Raw genomic sequence first — 21,721 nt, 5'->3', positions numbered from 1 at the left:
CCAAACCAAACCAAATGGCATTAAACATGCACCAGTCTCCTCGAAGGGAGCTCAGCTACCCAGAGACGGGAGGGCAACAGGCAGAGAAGGGTCCCTTCATGGAAAGGCAAAGCAGGGAGGGAGAAAGAAAGAGCATTTTACTTCCACAACAAAGCCAAATCTGTGCAAAACATGCACGCCTCTTTGCTTGGATGTGCTTATTAGCCTCATTTTTATTCAGAAAGTTCCCTCTGAGGCAGAACCAAAGGAGTAGGATCCAGTTCTATTTTTAGGAGAGACAATAATAATGGCATCATTAATAGATATATAAGCTCTTAATTTACCTAAGGCATGCCTCTTTTGTTTCCTTATCACAATCATGTTAGACTCATGAAGCATTACCAGGGGCCTAGCCAGTACATCATCTAAAAAAAAAAAAAAAAAAAAAAGGAATCATGCAAAAAAAGATATTGTTAAAAATAAATTTTAGGGCTAGAAACTTTGGGGGGGAGGGGGAGAAAAAAAAACCCCAACCCCAAAATCAAACCCTGCCAACATTACAAAACCATGACCAGACATTGAGGGCTGCTCCCAAGCTATTAGTCCATGCAGATGAAGCAGAACTTGTAAATGTCCCATGCAATAGCTCCCAGGAAGGCAAACAGAGGGTATGCACGTAGGCACAGGTACACACACAAAAGGGAAAAGTCCTTTCCCAGCTTCTGCTACAGATTTTCTCCCAGTCGCCAAGTCCAGGGCTCTTATCGCTCTCACTTATACTTTAAGCACTTTTTTCCTGAAGCTAATCCTGCCGGGTACCAAGATAGCCTCCAGTAACATGCCTCCTTATAAGTATTTTAGTTGCTTCTGCATCTCTTACTCATTAATTTACCCGATTTCATTGTATTTTCTTGACGCCTGTGTGAGCCGGGTCAGCCTGAGGTTTGCTGGGTGCGGGGCCAGCGCACAGGGAGCCCCTCACCTTGGCCTCGGGCAGCCCACAGCGGTGCGAGCGAGGAAGAATGGCCATAGGGATAAAAATGCGGATTGCACAGGAGTCGCTCGAGGAACAGATTAACTGCAAGGAAAGCCTGCAAGGTGTTCATCTTGCCGATCAGCGAGAATCACTGGAAGCTGAATCGACGGAGGATTTTTGACAGCTGATGACTTTTAATGCTGATGGGAGCGGAGCAGGGAGGAGGTACCAGCACCAGGGAAACCGATCCCGAAGGACACGTCAGCGTGAGCAGCGCTCGGCAAACCGGGCGCTTACCCAGGCTGTGGGAGGGCACAGGGAAACGTCCCCCCGAGCCCCAGCGGTCCTCTCACACCTAAAATGCCGTATATAAAACCGCTTTCTCCTAAGAGAGGGGGTTTGGCATCCACAACCCTTCCTGCCAACCCGTGCTACCACACCGTGATGCTCCCAAGCATTACAGGACCCATTTTCGGTAGGTAACCCCCCACAACCGTCCATGCCTGGCAGCCGCGCAAGATGCTGGCAGGAGTCTGTGGCTGAGCAGAGCGGGGCCCCCGTCGGTGCTGGGGTCCCTGCCCAGCTGACAGCTCCGCGAGGAAGCAGTGCGGTGTCAGAAATAGCGATTGGTGTCACTTTTGTGTCTTCTTTGCAGTTAATGAACATAACCCATTAGTGTCTAGGTATACAATACTCAAATAGACTATATTCTCCCCTGTTTTTTGCTCTTTGACGTCTGTGAATATCCCAGTAACTGGCTTTACACTTAGGCACGCTGGCAGAAAATCAGATATTGTAAGAAAACAAGGGAGAACAAGAGCAAGCGATTCGTCCTGAAGAGCTGGTTCTTACCTTCCCACAGCTCACCTGTTGTCAGCCTGTCTACTCACATTTTTGAAGTTAGGAATGTGCTAAGTGTATTTCCCAAACAAGATCTCCAAGAATGACAATCACTCAGTTAAGGGAAAAACCCAAATCCATGTGGTGGTAAAAACCTGAGCTAAAACCCAGTACAGCTCCAGCCTCCGAACTGCCCCCTGTGACTGCTCGTGGTCAGCGACGAACTTATCTGATGAATAACTGTCCTGGTTTAACCCCTGCTGGCAACTCAGCCCCCCCACAGCCGCTCGGTCATACATCCCCCCCCAACCAGGGGGGATGGGGAGAGAATCGGAAGGGTAAAAGTGAGAAAGATCATGGGCTGAGATAAAAAGACAGTTTAATAGGTAAAGCAAAAGCCACGCAGACAAGGAAAACAAGGAATTCATTCCCCACTTCCCATGGGCAGGCAGGTGTTCAGCCATCTCCAGGAAAGCGCTAGCTACTATGAAGAAAATTAACTCTATCCCGGCCAAAACCAGCACATCCTCCAGCCCTTATTCCATACCAGTTACATCATGCTCAAGTCCCACACTATCCAATATATCCTCATTAACCCCCACCACCCTGCCCATCCTTTGATACAATACGCAGATACCATTCCCTTCGTCTGTGGACCACCCCTGTGGAATGTCTGTAAAATGTCCACAGAGTTCACTCCGTCCGTGACTTTGGGCTCCATCAGTTCTGGCGGTCCCTCGGGACGGGAGAGGTGGTGTGTTGTGGGGAGTTACTGGGCACCGAAGCCAGCTCAGGTCGGGTCCCTGCTGCACTTGCACTGCTTCTTGTAAGGCTTCTCCTCCCTCGGTCCACGTGGTTCCTGCTACGGTAATTCCTAGAACATGCAACTCACACCCTGGGTTACAACAATTTAAAGGTTATTTCCCTTACAGTCTCCACCCCTTTGCACCAGACCACAGGGTTTAACGTTGCCATGAACTCCTCCCCTTGCCCCTGCTCCAGACTGCAGTCCCTTAGGGTCGTGCCCGCTCCACGGCCACGCGCTCTGAGGTGCTCCAGCACGTCCTTATGCACAGCCACTGGCCCTTCGAGGTGTACCTGCTGCAGCACAGAATTATCCACAGCCCCACATCCTTCGAGGTGTACCTGCTCCAGCGTGGACTTCTCCTCGGGCCACCATCCCTTCAGAGGGATCCCTGCTGCGGCACAGATACGACGACAGCCACAGACGCTTCGAGACGGACCTGCTCTGGTGTGGACTCGCCCACGGCCACAGGCGCGTCGGGGTGTTCCCGTTCCCACGTGGACTCCTCCACAGGTCACGGTCCCTTCGACTCCGGTTCAAACGGGAGCGCCAGCCCGCCCGGTACAGAAGCAGCAGCGATGCCCTGGCCATCTGCCAGCCCAGGCACATCACCATGGCTGTTATCAGAACGTTCCCAGGCACGGCAGCGTGGGATGATGAGCACTACAGCAGTACGGCAAGCAGCGACCGCAAAAAGCAGCCGCTAACGAGCACTGGGCTCTAATATACAGTGAGGCAAGCAAGCCCCATGGCAAACGCAGGAGCCTGTCAATTAATAGCTAAACAGCAATAACAGCTATAAATTTGATCTGGCACATTCCAATCAGACCTGTCGTGATCCCGAATCCTTCGTGCCCCACGTTGGGCACCAAAAAGGACTGTCGTGGTTTAACCCCAGCCGGCAGCTCAGCCCCACACAGCCACCCGCTCACCCCCCACGGTGGGATGGGGGAGAGAATCGGAAGGGTAAAAGTGAGAAAACTCGTGGGTTGAGATAAAGACAGTTTAACGGGGAAAGCAAATGCTGCACATGCAAGCAAAGCAAAACAAGGAATTAATTCCCCACTTCCCATGGGCAGGCAGGTGTTCAGCCATCTCCAGGAAAGCAGGGCTCCAGCACACTTAATGGTTATGTGAGAAGACAAACGCCATCACTCTGAATGTCCCCCCTACCTTCTCTTTCCCCCAGATTTATCTGCTGAGCATGACGTCCTATGGTCTGGAATATCCCCTGGGTCAGTTTGGATCAGCTGTCCCAGCTGTGTCCCCCCCAACTGCTTGTACCCCCCCCCCCCAAGCCTGCTCGCTGCTGGGGTGGGGTGAGAAGCAGAACAGCCCCTGGCTCTGTGCAAGCACTGCTCAGCAATAACAAAAACATCCCTGTGTTATCAGCACTGTTTTCAGCACAAATCCAAAACATAGCCCCATACCAGCTACAATGAAGAAAATTAACTCTACCCCAGCCAAAACCAGCACAATAACGTATTATGAACGAATTGGAGACAACTGTTAGCTACTTGAGGGTAGATTGCAAACGAGCAAATAATTCGAGTGACTTTAGCAATTTTATTTCCTAAAAGCACTCAACATGCCCCTAGGAGCGACTGAGTTTATCAGCGCTGGAGGAAAGCAGGACAGAGCTTTAGAGACAAGCAGGACAGAGCTTTAGCACGTGTTGCTTCATTAGGGGAACCCCAAGATCCGATCGAGCGTTACAGGGTGCAGGCTCTGAAGGGCTGCGGTAACTCAGACACAGCACCAAAGCAGGGGCACCCGCAGCTGGGGAGATCTTACGAGCCAAGGTTATCCTTCCAAAACGGATGACTGGCTTCAATTAATTAATAGTTTATCAGTGGTCCTAAGAGGACCTGGGATCATAGTCACTGCCTGGTTGGGCTTTCTACTATCTCACCATTTCATACAGCGGCCAACATCCAGCGGAGTTTCTGCTCCCCAAATCTCTGCGGTAGCTCTCCCCTGTGCCTTATCCCGCTCTGGTCTAAATTTCTGTTCCACCGTTGCAAAGTGACCGGAATGGCTCCGAAACGGGCACGTGGCTTGGAGAAGAGTAGGCATGCGTGTGCACGTGTGTGTGCACGTGTGTGTGCACATGTGTGTGCACGCTGGGCGTTTGCTTTAGGAGGACCGTCGCGCTTTGCCACAGGACACGGGCTGCAGCGTACAGACCCGGAGAACAGATTTCCATCCAGCTCTGCCTGCAGGACCGCGGCAGTAAGCTGCGAGAGCGGCGTGCCCTCTCTCTGACTCCTGAAGCAGCACTGGTTTTTCAAAAGCATTTACAGAGCTGGCAGATGTTCAAAGAAGAGAGATAAAAGTGGCCATCAGACTGGAAAACAGCCTGGTTCTGATTTTATTCTTATGAGAAGCTTATTGGTATAATTATGTACACTTTAACTGTTCCCATATCATTCTTTGCTCACTTTGGCATTAAAGATTGTTATCATTGAGAGCACGTTAAGACTGGGATGAAGCACCCGGCTTGTCCAAGTCTTGCGGGAGAGACTACCGTGAAACGCCAGCAACAAGACTACAAAATGCAAGAGGATGGAAAGACCCGAGCCAGATCCACAGCCTCTGAGGAGCTGACACGTGAGACAGAAAGGATAATTACCACCGTCTACAGTGTTAAATGCAGGGGCATAATGATACCAGTAAAGGCTAGTATCACTTTCCCCAATACATCTATATCTATATCTATTATATATATATCTTTACCATGTCCATTTTATTTAAGAATAAATTATATTCCATATTCCCTGACTCAGAACAGAATGAAGAGCACAATCAGTGAAACAGAATTCATTAAGGTGAAAAAAAAATCTTGATTCACAAGGATGATCAATAGTTATAGGGATACCAAGGATATATAGCATTAAATATGCTGTAACAGTGGTATCTTTTAGAAGAAATACAGTTTGTGCGCTAAGGTGTGTGCTATGTGGAAGGCTGCTTTTCTCACCTATACCCAATGAAGGATTTCTGAGACACCGATGGAGTAATTTCTTATGCCCATGGTAAGAAGGAAGAGCTCAAGTAGCAGGGTTTCTTTTTCTCCTTTTAGCTTAAAATTAAGAGTAAGCACTGAAGTGCAAAAGCACAAATAAGGAAATACATGCTTTGTTAACTCCTTTCAGTACTCATAACTTCAGAGCTTTCAAAAACATTTGTTAGGTTGTTTTAAATGCATGGGATATAAATCCTTCCTTTCTTTCTGCTGCTGCATCTATGAAATGCCAAAAATCTTTATACTGCAAATGAAAATGATTTAAAATACATTTTTCTCAGGTCTCAAACGTGTTCTAGAAATGCGCAGTTCACATTACAGCTCCTGGGATTTCATAATCGCAATGAATTTTCATTCCTGCATATACAGGTTTGATTAAAAGCAAGGAAGTCAAGACCTGCTATTTCCCGTGCTGGGGAGGCGGGGGAGCCAGCTGACAGTAAGAACAGAAAATGTTCCAGGAGAAGTAGCAAACAACTTTCAAGTCCAGCTCTTTGCATCTTGAAGAACGGAAAGGAAAAAACCCAAGGTCATAAACAATATTCTTTCTAGCTGTTCCTTGTAACAGTCTCCGTGAAGGGCTGACACGCTGAACTATAACAGTTCACAAAGCTTTTTGTTGTCGTGGTTGTTTTTCCAAGCAGCCTCCGGAGACAGGGCTGAGAGGAGATGCTGGAGTAGTTTTTGCATCTCCGTTTGGAACCCGAGATCACCTGCAGTGGGAGCGACTTTGCTGTCCTTGCAGGCAGACTCAGCCTCTGCGTCCCGCTCCCCGGGACCCCAGAGGTGAAACACTCCCTCGCGTTTCTCCCGTCTCTCCCATTCCTCCCTCCCAGAGGGCTGCTGACACAACGGAGCAATGAAGCGGCTCCCTCCCGCGCCAAGCAGGTACCAGTTGTCCCCCCCCCCCCCAAAAAAAACCCCCGAGGTCCTCTCCAGAGCCTTTCCACCTGGGATGTGCTGAGCCAGCAGCGCGGGTACCGCAGCCGGGGTCCTGTCTCTGGGAACGGGGGGTTAAGCGAGGGAAAAGGGAAAGGGGTTTTAGCGGATTGACAAACCCATGCGTCTAAAGCCGGGTGAATAAAAAAAAGGACGTCTGTGGATAAACAGTCTCAGACATTCGGGAATTCATTTACTTTCTCGCTTGGGAGGCTTTCACGCTTGCTGGTCAACGTTTTTGCACTTCTCTCCCCAAAAGGTGGCTCTAATGCGGCTGAGGACACACTTCTAATGTTAAAGGCACTTTATTATGCAGTTGTATGTGCTCCAACCGCTGATGTTCTGGGAACAACACTGAGCTGTTGAGAAACAACTAGCATCACCGTAAAAGCTGGCAAAAAATGTGTTGCTTTATCAATATATAAACTTACCTGTGCAGGGCAAGATGCACTTGATCTGCTAGAGAGAAATGTTTCACATTCACATGGATTTCTCGTCCTCTGAGATTTCTTTTCAATATAGACAAGATCCTTCAGTGGAGAGGAGCTCCATCCAGCCCTGGTGGGTGAGGTTACAACCCACACGCTGCTTTGCAAGACCATTATTTTGCAGCCAAATCCTGCCAAAGTCCCGCTTCGTACATCAAAGTTCTCTATCTGTTCTTGCATGGGGAGATGGAGAATTAGAGCAGCAAAGCATCGCACGAAGCACGATGTGCATTTACTCGCAGAAGAGCAGCGAGGGTTCAGCAAGAGGTACCCGCTTCTCACATCCCAGCCCCGAGCAGATGGGTTTAAAATATGCTTATGACAAACACTGCCATTTGCATGTCTGAGTTCTGTCTTCTCTCACGTGGTGAAGAAATGCCAGGGTATTACAAGAAAAACCAACCGCCACCCAGATTTTGTAAGATTAAGTGTACGAACCCCCTGAGAACAGGATTTCCCATTGAATATTACTTTCCAATACATTTCACATCCTAAGGAACTGCAGTTTACCGGGATATAAATCTGATAATAGTCTTAATTAAGCAATATTGTAAGGATTAAAAGAGGTTAATGAATATGTTACTAAGCCTTCTAAGTAGCTAGCCATCATAATCTCTTCTTTCTACATGACAGGTATAAAGAACAAAGATTTCAAAAATCTCAAAACAAACTCACTAATCTTAATGACATGGCAATGCCTTGTGCTTTCTCCCTTTTGCTAGCAAAAATATAAAAGCTTACTAGTTGTAACTCTAAGAAGAGTAGCCTTTTCTTTCCTGGTCTGAGAATCTTAAGTCAAGCTTTAGCCTAGAGCAACCTGCAACAGGTCCATTAGAATATGCTGAAAAATAGTATCATTTCAATATACAGGCATATATATATATATATACACACACACACATATATATATACACACACATTTATTAGACAGAGAGCTCTATGAGGTTATTCAGTTCATCTACTTTAGAAATTTAAAAGCTCCCTATAGTATATTTTTCCAACCCAGCTTTCAAAGCCTTTCCATATTTTTTTGCCAGAAGATGATGCCCATCTACAAAACTCACCAGGCATTTTCCAAACTTAGCAGCTCCTTAGTATTTTTTTTTTCCTCTTCTCTCAACATTTTCTGTATTTCTATCTTTTTACATATGCCCAGCAGGTGCAAAGAACCGAGTGAAGCACTTATCTAATAAAATGGACTTTTCAGTTTCCCTGGAGACCTTCTGACCCCCTTGCTGCAGCGGGATGCTTTCATATATCCAAATTAACACACGTCACCTCACAATCCAGGACAGCAGCACTGCTGCTTCTTAGGTTTCTTCTGTGTCATAGAAAGATATTTCAGAATTAGAAAAGTGGTAAATAAAACAAAGCACGCTCTTACTCGTAGACTATACAAAAAGTTATCTTTGCAGTTTTGGCTAGAAATCGTTTATGTAGAGATAAAATGTGCACTTGTAACTAGCTTATTTTTAAACATCCTGCTTTGGCATGTGAAGACTCTGATACTCACAATGTAATGAGGAGAGGCAGATACTGAATTTTTTCTGGAAAAACCTGTACTGTGTGTGGGAGCGGCGGCAGCACTTCCAAACATAGTGAAACATGGTTGTGCGGCGTCAGTTTTATACATTTCTGACTCTTGCAGCTTCGGTTGTTTGACAGCAGGCACATCCCGTGCAGGCACGCTGCTACCTCTTACGAGCTGCAGCTTTGCAAAGCACGTGAAAGGCAAAGAGTGAAATAATCTTCATTTCCCAAAGAAACAAATTATAACTACGGTTCCTTCAGGAAGAACAACAATTTGGTACAAATAAACCAGGTCCCTCTTTCACAGGTAAGAATCTTGCCAAGGTCCTATATATTTAAGATTTTGCTTTCCGCGGGAGGAAGGGCGATGCTCTGGCATCTCCCCGGGCTGCGTCTCATCACGAGGCACCACAAGAGATTAAAGGTACTGCAAAGACACAGGTTAATCTAAAAAGACACCTTTCTATTACCTTTAATTATGGGATGGTTTAACATTCGCTGTGGAGCACGCTGGGTCTGAAGGGACGGTGCTGTAAGACCTTGCTGTTGGTAAGCGCAAAGCTCAGCAAACTTGGGAAGTGCAAACCTCCAAAACCGCTTCTCCCGGCCACAGCGGCTATGCGGTGGGTGAGGGCAGGGTGGTCCCGGGCTGCTCCAGCTGCCATCCATCCTCCGGCACGCTGCACCATCGAATGCTGCGGCATCGGCATCGGCATCAGTCACGCCACGCGGGGAGGGCAGCGGGCTGAGGCTCCCACTCCTCTCCGGGGACCGCTTGCCCTCACAGCCCTAAAAATATCCCCACTAGTGCGCAAAATCATGTCTATACTTCCAGAAATTAGGAAAAGAAACTCCAAATTACCAGGATTTTGAAAATTCAGTGCTCAGGGTTTAAACCAAGGGCCGTTTCAAAAGACCTTGGTTCCCATTTAGTGTCTGCAATCCACACGCTGGACCTCAACGCTGCCCAGAAACTCTGGGCAAGGGAGATACAAAACAGTTCTCAGAAGATGCTGACCACATCTTTATCCTTCACCCATGGACAAAAAACCACGGGCAAGCCCCAGTAGCGGCAGTTCCCGGCTGATGTGCAGAGCAGGGGTGGCTGATCTGTGCACGGCCCCCCAAATTCAGCTATTTCCCTGTAGAAATTAGCACACAGCCTCTCTGGTTTGGAGAATAAAATACGACACCATGTATTTCTAAAGATGATACAGCTCTTGGGTAATACTGCGTGTGCTACGGCATAATCACCCCCCTCTGGTCTTGCTTCTTGAGCCTCCCACTCAGACAAAAGGGAGAAAAAGGCAGAATATTAGTGAAGGCAGGACCTAACCCCACAGATGTCCTGTGGGGCTTGCACCTGCACAGCTCCCTGCTAACAATGTTAAAACCTAATTTTCCGTAGAAAAAAAACCCAACACACCTAAAACAACACAAAAAGCACCTAACAGAAGGACTTTCATTGGGATGAGTGCATGACACCTGCATTAGGTTCAAGCAATCGATGCTTTCATACGTTTGTACAAAAGCCCTTGTACCTGAAGCAGAAGAGAAGTCCCTCGAAGCTCTCCTGCCTTTTATCATTGCCAAAAAATACCCACAAGGAATTTCAAGTAGCTGCCGGAGCCGGCGGAGGATGCCAGCTTGCAGCCGTCCCCGTGATGAGCAGAAAGACCACTGACCCGCACGGTGTGCTCCCTGCCAGGAGGGGTGCGGGCTCCAGCCCCCCCCGATGGCTTTTTGGGGCTCTCTCCAGGCTCACGTCACTACTTTAAGTTGATTGCTTAAAGAAATAACGCTGACAATGTTGAGTAGTTTCACTAAGTTGATAGCAAGAACAGCTTTTTGTAAAGAAAACTCCTTATGTTACAAGAGAATGCCCTCATCCAGGGCATGGACAGTTGTCGTTAAATAAAATTAGGCCCCCCCCTCGACACCACTTTTTGTAGCTTTTTTTACAGGCTCGTACAACAATTCAAGTCAGACGAGACCTCGGGAGGTCACCGAGTCCAACCTCCTGCTCACCCTGGATTTATTTCCCTCTGAATTTTCATACCCTAGCTGAGAAGATTTTTGTCTTTAATACTATAGAATTTGGTATAATCCTTGCCAAATAGGAAAATCAAAACACTTTTCGATAACATCATGCCATGAAGGAGACTTGACCTGATTTCTAGCTACCCCCGACCGCCGGGAAGCTCGAGTCCTGCCTGAAGCCCACAGGGCTGGCAGGCTGCCGTACCGTGCCTGCGGGGGGAAAGCAACAGGATTTTGAACAAATCCAATTAAATGTCGATACAAGATAGAAGAAACTTGCTCGCAAACTTAGATGCACGTGCTTGTCAGTTAAACTAACTAATATTATTGCGCTACGAGGTCCTCTCTTGTTTGTGGCAACTGGACCGAGCCGGGGGGGTCTGCCAGGAGCTGGAGAGCGTGGACAGGGGCATGGAGAGTGGGAAGGGTGCGAGACGGGGCACGTGGGCTCGGATGAGCTGAAATCCCCCCCCGGGGCCACAGAGCCCCTGCCTGTCCTCAGACACATCTCCTAAAGACCCTCTGGATTCTCATCTCCAGCTCATCAGCAGAAACACGTGAAATGCACTGCGGCGTTGTGCCGTAAACGCTTCTGCAGCTCCTCTCACGTGCCAGCCCCAAATCCACGGAAAGATCATAAAGGTAGTATTTGCCTCTTAAACGTGAGGGCTCTCACCAAAATTAGGACCTTATTATGCACAGGGCAGAACAAGTTACTTCCTTGTGGTTTATAGCTGAAGCTGACAAATATCAATCTTATTGGAAATGCAATGTTTCCTGGGCTGGAAGCTAAATTCCACTTTTCCTCCCAGCACTTCCTGGGACTTAAACACATAAAACTGAAATAATTGTTGTGGTAAGGAAGAAACGGCTCGGAAACAGAAATTTCCATTTACCTGGTACCGACTCTCTGGGTGCTTCTCACTGCCCCATCGCAGATTTATCACCGGCGATGACCCGCTTACAGGGGTTGGCAGTGGCTCCCCTCGGATAACCGCAGCTCGTACCAGCAGGAAAACCCACGCAGGGCAGATGCCACGGGGGCACGCTGGAAAGAGCAGCAGAACCAGCGGTTTGCTGCCCGACCGGCTGCTCCATCACCGTGGCTCTGCCTCTCCCACCGTTATAACTCCCCGTGGGAAGCTTTACACTGGAACTCCCACGTTGACTCTACAGCAGGCAGGACACAAGGTATTATCAAGATTTATTTATACAATGAAAGGATAATGGTTAAAGGAAAAACTTCTCAGTGTTAATGAAAGTTGAATTATAGAGCAGCAATTTAATCCCTTCCAAGTATGACTCAAGCCTTGTGGCAGATACAACCCGGCAGACTACAAGGGCAGTATTACCATGATAACAGCAGAGGTGAGCTGAATTGTTCATGTTCAACGTCTAGGACCTTCAAGCAGATAAAATACATTGGATGTGCAGGACCGAACCTATTACTTATGCATAACTAGCCAACAAAACAGCCAACATTATCAGTGTTTGTGGGCGAAAAAGAGGCAAATCCGTATGGGAGAGCCTCCTCCACAGAACCTGAACTCCTCTGCTACGTCCGTACGTGCCCTTTCTTAATAGGCTTCCACCCTTCGCAGAGCCTCGGTCATTGCATGGGTAGGCAAAGTACATTCTGTACCAACGTACCCTTTTAACAACATACATCTGTGCCATCAACTGAACGCCAACGAGCTTTGTAACGAAGCTTGGATTTAATGAACGCCTGCTCGCCGAGGTGACCGCAAGGAGCCCTTCACATTCCCCGGTGCAGGAACCCTCGCTCGGATTTCCCAGCAGAAGAAAACCTGGCTGCTGACGGGCACCTTGCAGCGGTGCTGGTGGTACGTCCAAGTGCCACTGGCTCTCCAAAAAAAGGATCTCCTTTTCTCTGCTGGTTTCTTCAAAATTAAAAAAAAACAGTTAAAATTTACAGCACTTGGAGGTACACTTCACTTTTATATCATCTCTGCTCCCGTTATCCGCAGTACCCTCCCAGACCTTGGGCACATCTGAACGTACGTGAAGGTGTGCTTTCCTTCTGCTGCCTCCCCGGCCCTGCTCCGGTCCGGGGTCGAGCAAGGGAATCCCACGAGCAGCCCCAAATCGACAAGCTGCGGTGCTACCAACACTGTTATTATTATTACTTATTTTATAAATAATAATTTATTATTAGCTGTCCCAGGGTGAAAGGCCACGAGGGCGCACATTAGGCAGGCATCACGATCTGTAACGCAGACAGACGACGGCAGAGGAGACAGATGTGAAGGTGCAAGTGCCCGGGGAGAAGCGGGGGGGTGAGGTGTGGCCGCAGGGACACCCCATCTCCTGCTCCCCACCAGCTCCTGGCTAAACACCAGACTCCTCCACCGGCATCTCCCAGGCTGCCGAGAGATTTGCCTTGGTTAAAATGCACCGTGGTGCAAGTCACACACAGAAGGATGCTAGGATGCGGCCCTGAAGGGTTTAATTCACAGGTTAACTTGAAAATAATTAACATTATTCTTCTGCAGGTACTGCAAACAGAATGACCTGGAAACAAATAAAGACAATAACTTTTTTGAAAAATGAAATAAAACGCAGTCTTCAAATTGAGTTTGTATCACTGAGATCTAAAATGTTCGTATCAAATAACAGAAACAGAAGCTTTGTAACTGTCGAGGTTAAACAGCCAACAGAAATTTAATTAGCTCACAAATCTGAACTTCTAGTATCTGCTTGACTTCATACTCAAACGCTACACGTGATGTTTCCCTGCCTGCCCACCCGACGATATGAGACATCGCCAGTAACAGCCCGGAAAATAGCCTGGGGCTGATTATGTGTAAGTGTACGTACTGCGTGTATGGTTGGATGTATTTTAATCCCTCGGTTCCGGGAAGAGTAACCGGACCCGGCTGCCACCGGCCGCTCTGCGGCTCCGGGGGGTCTGCGGTGATGGGCAGAGGTTCGTGTTCGGTTCGATTTAAACTCTCCTGGGCGATAGATGCCTCTGGAGCTATTTTGCCTTTACCCATTTATTATCTGCAATTGCCTAATTTCAACCCATGGAAGCATTCTAAAGGTTCAGCTGATGCAGAGCGCAGTACGTGGCTTGTATATACGGGCACAGATGGGAACCGTGCCTTTGAGAAGCAGGGTAAGCTGATGACAAATAAAATGATTAAGCTAATTATTTATGACCCGAATTTTCAGAAAGAGTCCCCAAACTTCTGTCATCCAGTCCCACTGGCTTGCAAACTGCCTGAATATGGGTTTTAGGGCAGATCCTACCAGCTCTATTCTGCAAAAATCCCTTCCAGTTCAGGTTTGACATGCCAGTCCCAGCGGGCGGCAGCGGTGCCCAGGCGCGCACGCTGCCCTTAACCCACGCGATACCCCGCGGGCTTCGTCCGTGGGGGGGGGTCTGGCTCCATAAAACCCTTAAACAGACCTCAAAAGGAGAGACAGAAACACGCACTGTTTTTAAGGAAAATGAGATGTTGGTTGTTTCCCTCGCTGTAATTTTAGCTCTATAATCAGTCCTAATTATTAACATTTCTGAGAAATGCAAAAAAAAGAAAAATACCTCTATGCCTGCATTCATTACTCACAAATAGATTATTTTATGATTCATTTAAACGATTCACATATGATAATTAACATGCGCTCTACAGTTAATTGCATCTTTGCAAAATAGTTTAATAATCAGAGTAGAAACTTGACAGTCATTTTTTTAATCGCACATATGCGATGAATGTTTTATATAAACTGCACCTCATCAGAAACAAATACACAAACACATATTTCTCTGAAGACCACCTAAAGCAGGTAAACCTTGATAAAAAGGATTTAATTTTTTTCCCCTGTAGTTGCACGAGCAAGGATGCTACTCTGGAAGGACATAAGCTTGTTAAATAAGACATTAACTGGTAGTACTTTGTAAATTAATTGATCAAGGACACTGTAACAATGTAGAAGGATGAATTAGGAAAGTAAAACTGCTATTATTAAAAAAATCTTTATCATCCTCAATGTTATCATTTCTTTATCACTAACTCTAAAGTAATGGAGGTGAAGGGTACATAATCTTCTGTCGCTTATAACACTCTTACCACTTCGCTTAACTTTTTGTGAGGCTAGGAACAAAAAGGCTTGGTTTTGTCCAGCAATTGAAATTAACAGTAAAATCTGAAATCATACAATATTGCCATAATATTATTTGTGCTATAATTTCCCAGGAATCACTTCCACTACAGTGATGACATGAACCGGTCTCCCCCCCTCAGTCTCCCGACGATTAATTTTCATTTATGTTTATAAATCCCTTGTTTTTAAAATAGTCTCCCTCCCCGCTTCTTACCAGAACTTACCCAACCGCTTCAGGATTCAAGATGCAACTTAAAACCAGAAAATCCTCCGACCACCAAAATAAGACAAGAGCTGTGTTATCGGCATCAGGCATTACCTATAGTACATAACCAGATTCTTTCTCTTCCTTACAGCTCCGTCACCAGGGAGCGTTGTTACCCGAGGGATGAGCGACATCCCAAACCAGCCACGACGACCACGATGGGCGGCTGTCCAACCTGGCCCTTCTGTGCCCACCGCAGGGAGACCTGGAATAGGATTTATATGGAAACTACTTCTTTCCCACTGAATTATTTGGTTTTTTTTTTCCCAGAACACAGACAGTGAATGCAGCATTTGGGCAATATCTAGCACAGCAGGGCAAAAACCAGGGGTTCAAGTGTGAGATGCAGACCCTGGCATGTGCATCGGACTCTGACACACGGCCAAGCTTGGTTTTCTCCCATGACGACGTTTTCCAGGGGATATCTGGAAAACGGAGCCTCAAACGCCAGCTGAGGGAATGCCAAACACACCCGTGCCGACCTGCCCGGCCACACTCCCATACGGCCACCTCTCCATCACTCACCTCACACCAGGAAAAGCTCTTCCACCTATTCCTGAAGTTGTACGTGTAAATAAAGGGTCTAAAAATACAGGGCTTGTAGTGGAAAGTCTGGGGTTTTACCGTATAAAAAATAAGTACATACAGAAAAAGACAAACGCACCAGAAGAAAACTAAACCAGTATATTTTACTTCTACAAAAATGTATAAATATTTAAATGTACAGCAAAGAGTACCAGTATACCATTTAATAACTGTTACAACATTTAAAATGTGTAATTCTTTATCCATAATCTACTTTTATAAATTTAATTTAAATCTGTGTTCCCAGCACTTATTCAGGAGCTTTTGTAAGCGCGTCCTCCAAACCACGGCACCTCAGGTTTTTTTTTTCCCTGCTTCGGAAAATACCGAGCAGAATCCCAACGTTTTTCAAATAAACTTTGTATTATCTCAGAGTACCGTGGCCTTTTTTGCAAGGCACCGCTTACCGAGCTGTCCTGAATACGTGCTCGCAGAGATAAAATAAAGGGGGGTGGCCACATATCGGAGCGATGGTTCTGGCTGGATGTTATTACACGCTGGAGAGGAAGCACGGACACGGAAAGCCACAGAAGCGTTAAAACACGTTGCTGGTGTTCATTCAACACCGTCGGTCATACAGTAGCTCGTCGTTAGTAGCAGGTTACGCCTGGTGTAGTCTCACCAGCTGTGTTAGCCGTGGGGACGCGGGCAGGCTTTCAGCTACCCGAAAAAATGCAAACTGTCACGGGCGGGCTGTGGCATTCACCGGCACTCCTCAACTCCTTTTTTATCTCCCCAAATTGTTCGGGTCTGTTTAATGGCTCTGACCTTCTGAGAATCGCCTCCTGTGAGGCTCTGCCCAGCACCCCCCACGAGATGCAGCCCAAGGGTGCGGGATCAGATGAGATCTCCAATTTCACATTAAAAAAAAAATCAGACCATGGAGTTTTGCAGCTTTTCTTCAAAGCACTATTCATATTAGAGTGCAACAAATAAATCAATCCTCCTAGTGACTGGGAAATACGCATCTGCAGAGAAACCCATCTAGGTCGATTGATCCAAATGCCTATTTTAGTTCTGGGGTTGTACCTGGGTTCCCTTACCTCCATGGATCCCCAGAAGGTGCCGGGACGTAAAAAGGAACATGGCTTTTTACAATGTTTATGGTTCAACTTGCTCTTCAAAACGTTCGGCTTGCTGATGCCACCCAGCCTTACAGCTCGCTCTCCTTTCGTCAAAGCAAGTCTTAAAAAATAGGAGAACCAGCAACACTTTTCCAGTGAAAACAATAAATATTCAGCATTTGTAGAATTCTTTATATTTTAAGCTTATTGTGCAAATAGAAGTCAATCCTCCCGACACCTTTTTGAGATATTTTATAAATGGGGAAGCAAAGACCAACTAATGTGGTCCGTTTGTGGGCACTGAACTTCAGACACTCACCAACAGAGGCAAGCGGACGACCTATTTTAAATGATTTTAGCCCACATCACTTGCCAAGGCAACAACTGAATTCAGTGGCAGGAGGAAGGGCTGGGCCCCAAGCGCAGTAACTTACATTCATTCACTGAACCACATCGTTTACTGTCTCTGATGCCGTTTAAGGCACCCTCACCATCACCACCTCGCTCTCCGTAAATGAGGCTTTGTGTGAAATTCCTCTGGGATGAGACTCCAGGGGTTTCTGTATCCTTACCAAGGAGGTAAATCCAGGATCCAGCCCCTCGAAGCCCATGGAAATATTCGCCGTGACTGAAGTTAAACAGGTACTGGCTCCTAAATAAGTACAATCCATCACAGAGGCATTTCCCTTCTGTTTTCCCCCCAGCAGCGCAGGCACTGACCATACCCAAACACAGCAAGCTCCCTAACTGAACCAAGGGATTACACACTTTACAAGTCTATAAACCTTTCTAGTAATTCTAAGGAGAAAAATATTCTTTTCTTCATCTGTTTTTGAGATTGCACCTCAAGCCTAGACAGTTGCACACGGGTTGCACCTTGCCGTCACCCTCCAGCTACAACGTCAGGAAAACCTGGGATTTGGGATGAGAACAGGGCGGTGTAGGAGATGTGGCAGCCTTCACCCTTCGCTGCCAGGGGTATTTCATAAAGTAACGCTGGAGGCACCCAGGAGAGACGGCACCACCAGCCGCCCTCTCCTAATGCTCCTGCCTGCTGTAGGACCTTCCACAACATTTACTTCTGCAGCGACATGCAAAAGCCAAGTGCCTGGATGCCTACCAGCACGAGTGGGTGTGCATGTGGCAACGACCCTTGGAAAGGAGATGAAGAAACAATTATATTGATTTTTTTTCTGCGTGGAGATTAGTGTTTAAATTTGTTTGTGATGTTTGCATGCTCTTTCTATGTAGAAGAATTACAGCCTTCGCCTGTTCTGCTGGCTTTTAAGCCACGTTGGGTACTTTTGTGGTGATTTGAAGATAAGAAGTGGAAGTGTTTGACCTTACTTTGAGCAGGGAGGCTGGACTAGATGAGCTTCCAGTCTGCGTTAATCCGTGACGCTCTAGCTCCCATGCATGCAGAGCGATCACTTTTCCAATTTAATATTCGTCTATTTTTCATTTAATGATGTGTACCAAGAAAATATGGATGATCTATAAATTTATAATACGTACATATATGACACTATTAATCCATAACAACCAGAGCATTATACAGAAAATACTGTCATTTTTAATGACCTAGTGCATAAACGGACCTTTTGAGGAACTGTGAGTGAAATAATAGGAAACCATTTCACCACTTACCCGTGCTGAAATTACGCTGCGACTGCCGCCCTGTGATTTAGGTCTCGAACCCTCTAGGCAATGAGAAGTTACAGATTATTGCCAAAAACCCAGCCCAGCCTGTCGCGCAACAGATGCATTTTGGGGAGCGCGTGCTGCCGGGGTCACCAAAGGAAACGTCACCAGTACATATAGGAAATGTCACCCGTACGTACAGGACCCTTCCCCACACCCCGCCACGGGCCGACACGGCATCAGTTCTTGCGACGCCTCCGACACGACTGCGTGCCATCAGCACGTTTTTAATAACCACGCTGACAAAATGATTAAGCCACAAAATTATTAAAAATATAAATAAGCATCTGTCATCGCTATCGAAGCAAGAACATCTGGAGCCAGAACTCAGGGTCGGTCCAGTTTCACCCTCTGTGCGTAGGGGGTCCACGGATGAAGCTCTCGTCTGTGTCTTATAGAGGATGCAGGTACATACTAATGCTTAAGTGTAGCAGCTAGAGATGGAGTTCAGACCAACTCTCAGTCTCTGGTGGTCTCAGTTTTTGGTACCTCCACCTGCAACCCCCTTGCAGCTCCCCAGGGGTGAGCCCCAGCCATTTCTCTTCCCGCTGCAGAGGACATTTCAATCTGTGCTGCTCTGGGTTACCCACGTGTGTCACTCCTCCTTCTTAACATTGTTCCCACGTCTTTTGCTGTTGTCTCGTTTGATCTGATTTCAGTTTCTGAGTGCAGCCTTTGCTCAGTTTGGCTGCTTTTCCAAACACCGGATCCCACTTTTTTCCTGGCACAAACCATGAAGCTTTCGCTCTGTACAGCGACTTTGCTGCTCAGTGGGGTTCTTCACCGAGTCCCACTCAACACGAGAGAACAGCAAATATCCCCACTGTGTTGTGAGGAAAGACCAGCACCAACACATCCAGCTCAGGAGACGCCTGCCAGGATGGTTCCCAGTGCCAGTTAGCATCATAAGGCATTTTATATCGGGTCCCTTCTCTGTCGTGGTGTGTGACACACAGAAAACACCCTCCATCCCAACCTCTTTGATGTAGGGTTCATAGAGGTGTCTCTGGAACCATTTTTGAACATATTTGTGTTGGTAACAGCACATATTTTGACATTTATAGGCTCAGATGAGCTTCTTTCGAACGGGCACAGGTTTCGAAGGGGCACGTGGAGACCCGCCGCATCCAGGGAACCCCCCCGTGACTTTGCTCTTACAGCTGGGATTTGGAGACGGCTTCGGCACCGCCGGCCTCAGCAAGGAGGAGGGCAGGAGGAGGAGGAGGAGGACATCCCGGCCGAGGCAGCGGGTCTGCGCCGACTTCAGGCACCCAGGGTCATGTTGCGCAGCAGCCACTGCTGGGAACGGCTGTCACCGCACTCCCTCATGGTGGGAACCATCTTGTCCTCCTCCGACGGCTCATCCAGGCACTGGTTGCTGTTGACGTGCCTCAGGGTGAGCTTCTGCAATAGAGAAGTGGAAGAGCTGCAGCAAGAGAATTACTGCTGAAAACCAATAATTGCATTTTTGGCCTTATTTCAGGCTTATTCTAGTCACTACACAAGCCACAAGACAGGTACTCATCCCTGGCTATCGCTTGTACGGCTCTACAAGACCTCTACCACGCTACTTGCCACTCCACGGGGTGCCCAGCTCACCTTCTCACGCGTGGCCAGGCAACCCAGGGAGCCAACGCGTCTGCTGAACCCGGCAACAAATAAATGCGACAGAAAAGTACAAAATAAGTGCAAGGAAATACTATTTCAAAGCAACAGTATTTTGGATTAAGCAGCTTAGTCTCCAACAACCTGAACACACGTGCATTTCAGACCAGGGGACTGTTAGTTTAGAAATAATTGCTACGGGAAATACATTTACTAAGTATTATATGAACAATGGCAACATGCAGATGAAAACTCTTCTGTTTCCAATACAGTTTTTCTTCTTTGGAACACCCGTCCCTTTCTATTTCTACCACATGACGCTGTATTTCCGAGGAACAAGAGAGTCAGAACGGAAATAGAACTTATTGTGAAGAAATAAATCATCTTCTGTTTGAACACGTTCATGCAGAGATCCAGGGAAGTTAAACACGAAGTTGTGTACTTAGATAAAACAAGACAGGTACATTTGCAGCTGAGCAGCAGCTACGGGGTGACATGGGCTCTGTTCTTCCATTGCTTCTGAAAATAGTCAAGCAACCTACACAGGTGGGTTAACGCTCCAGGTAAAGTGGTCAAACAAGGTCTGAGCCGTTGTATAGCAGCTCCACAGGGATTATAACCCTGCCCTAACAGGAACAACCAAGGGAACAGGCGATTGCAGGACTGAAATCTTGTTTGCAGAGCCTCCACTGGAGCAGAGACCAATTTTATGTCAAACACCATGCAGAGGAACAAACGGGGAAACAAGGACGGGCAGCAAAAATTCTGCTGTCTCCTGGAGGAGGGAGAAAGGATGGATCAACCCCACGATAGCAGAGCCCGACCCGAAGCCTTGGAGCTGCAGCGCGGCAGAGGTCTCCTTCAAGAAACTGGCTACCAGAGCGGTGGAGGCTGCTCGCTCCCTCGCACCCACCTGCGAGTATAAATACTGCCATAATATAATATAAATGATACGACTGTAACAGAAGTTATGCAGATAAGGACTCTTTTTTAGCAACTACTGTCTCTGGTGCAGTCTCACTGCTAATAAACACCATTTGTGTATCTTCATATGAAAAAAAAAAAAAGACTATTGTCTGGTGTTTCAATTCAACTGCTGGGAACTGCTAACATTCTGCCAACAACCGATGCGGTTTTATTATCCAAACATATACCTGCTCTATAGCACTATATAATTTTACACTGCAGTTCATACCAGATTGCCATGTCACATAGTAACACTCCTAATTTGTATTATGAATATTCTTTCAACAGCTTGTCCCTAGAGATTCACTCCTCAGTTTAAAACAAACTATTATGCAATTCTCAAAGAAAAGCCTGCATATATTACAACAAATCACTGAGGGGCCATTTGATATGCATTCAATGATGAATATAAGGCATTTTTTCCTCTAATTACAAGAGGAAAGAATTAGTAGCGCTAACAGAAGTAGCTTGTTTACTAAATAGCACTGCTCAAAGCATCACTGATTCTTCACTTATATTGTTTTAAGTGCAATTAAGCTGCTATCATTTTCTACTATAACCAGAAATGCAAACAAGTCTAAAAATGCTGCTGTTGCCTTCATCAGCTGTTCCCTTTTATTCAGTGTATAATTTCATGCTAGATTACCATATCATTGGGATTTTCAACCATCTCATAAATTTTTTCTTTCTGTGTTCTATCATTATTTATGCTATTACAAAAAAGGTCTCGTTTGCTTGGAAAACAATTAATTACTAGGCAATACGATGCTCATACAAGCCAGCCT

The 21,721-nt window shown here is 46.8% G+C and overlaps 1 protein-coding gene across 2 annotated transcripts in view; it reads right to left on the bottom strand.

The window, feature by feature from the left end:
* Positions 1-15,685: 15,685 nt before the first annotated feature.
* The window catches only part of GALNT13 (polypeptide N-acetylgalactosaminyltransferase 13), a 153,493-nt gene continuing 147,457 nt past the window's right edge, over positions 15,686-21,721 (bottom strand). For both annotated transcript variants that reach the window (XM_075029090.1, XM_075029091.1), the window contains one exon: positions 15,686-19,769. In XM_075029090.1, the coding sequence (XP_074885191.1) occupies positions 19,629-19,769 (141 nt within the window). In that variant the 3' untranslated portion in view covers positions 15,686-19,628. The remainder of the gene's footprint in view (positions 19,770-21,721) is intronic.

This window comes from Buteo buteo, chromosome 5, assembly GCF_964188355.1.
Source record: "Buteo buteo chromosome 5, bButBut1.hap1.1, whole genome shotgun sequence".
NCBI classification, from domain to species: domain Eukaryota; kingdom Metazoa; phylum Chordata; class Aves; order Accipitriformes; family Accipitridae; genus Buteo; species Buteo buteo.
This window is presented reverse-complemented; position numbering and strand designations above follow the sequence as displayed.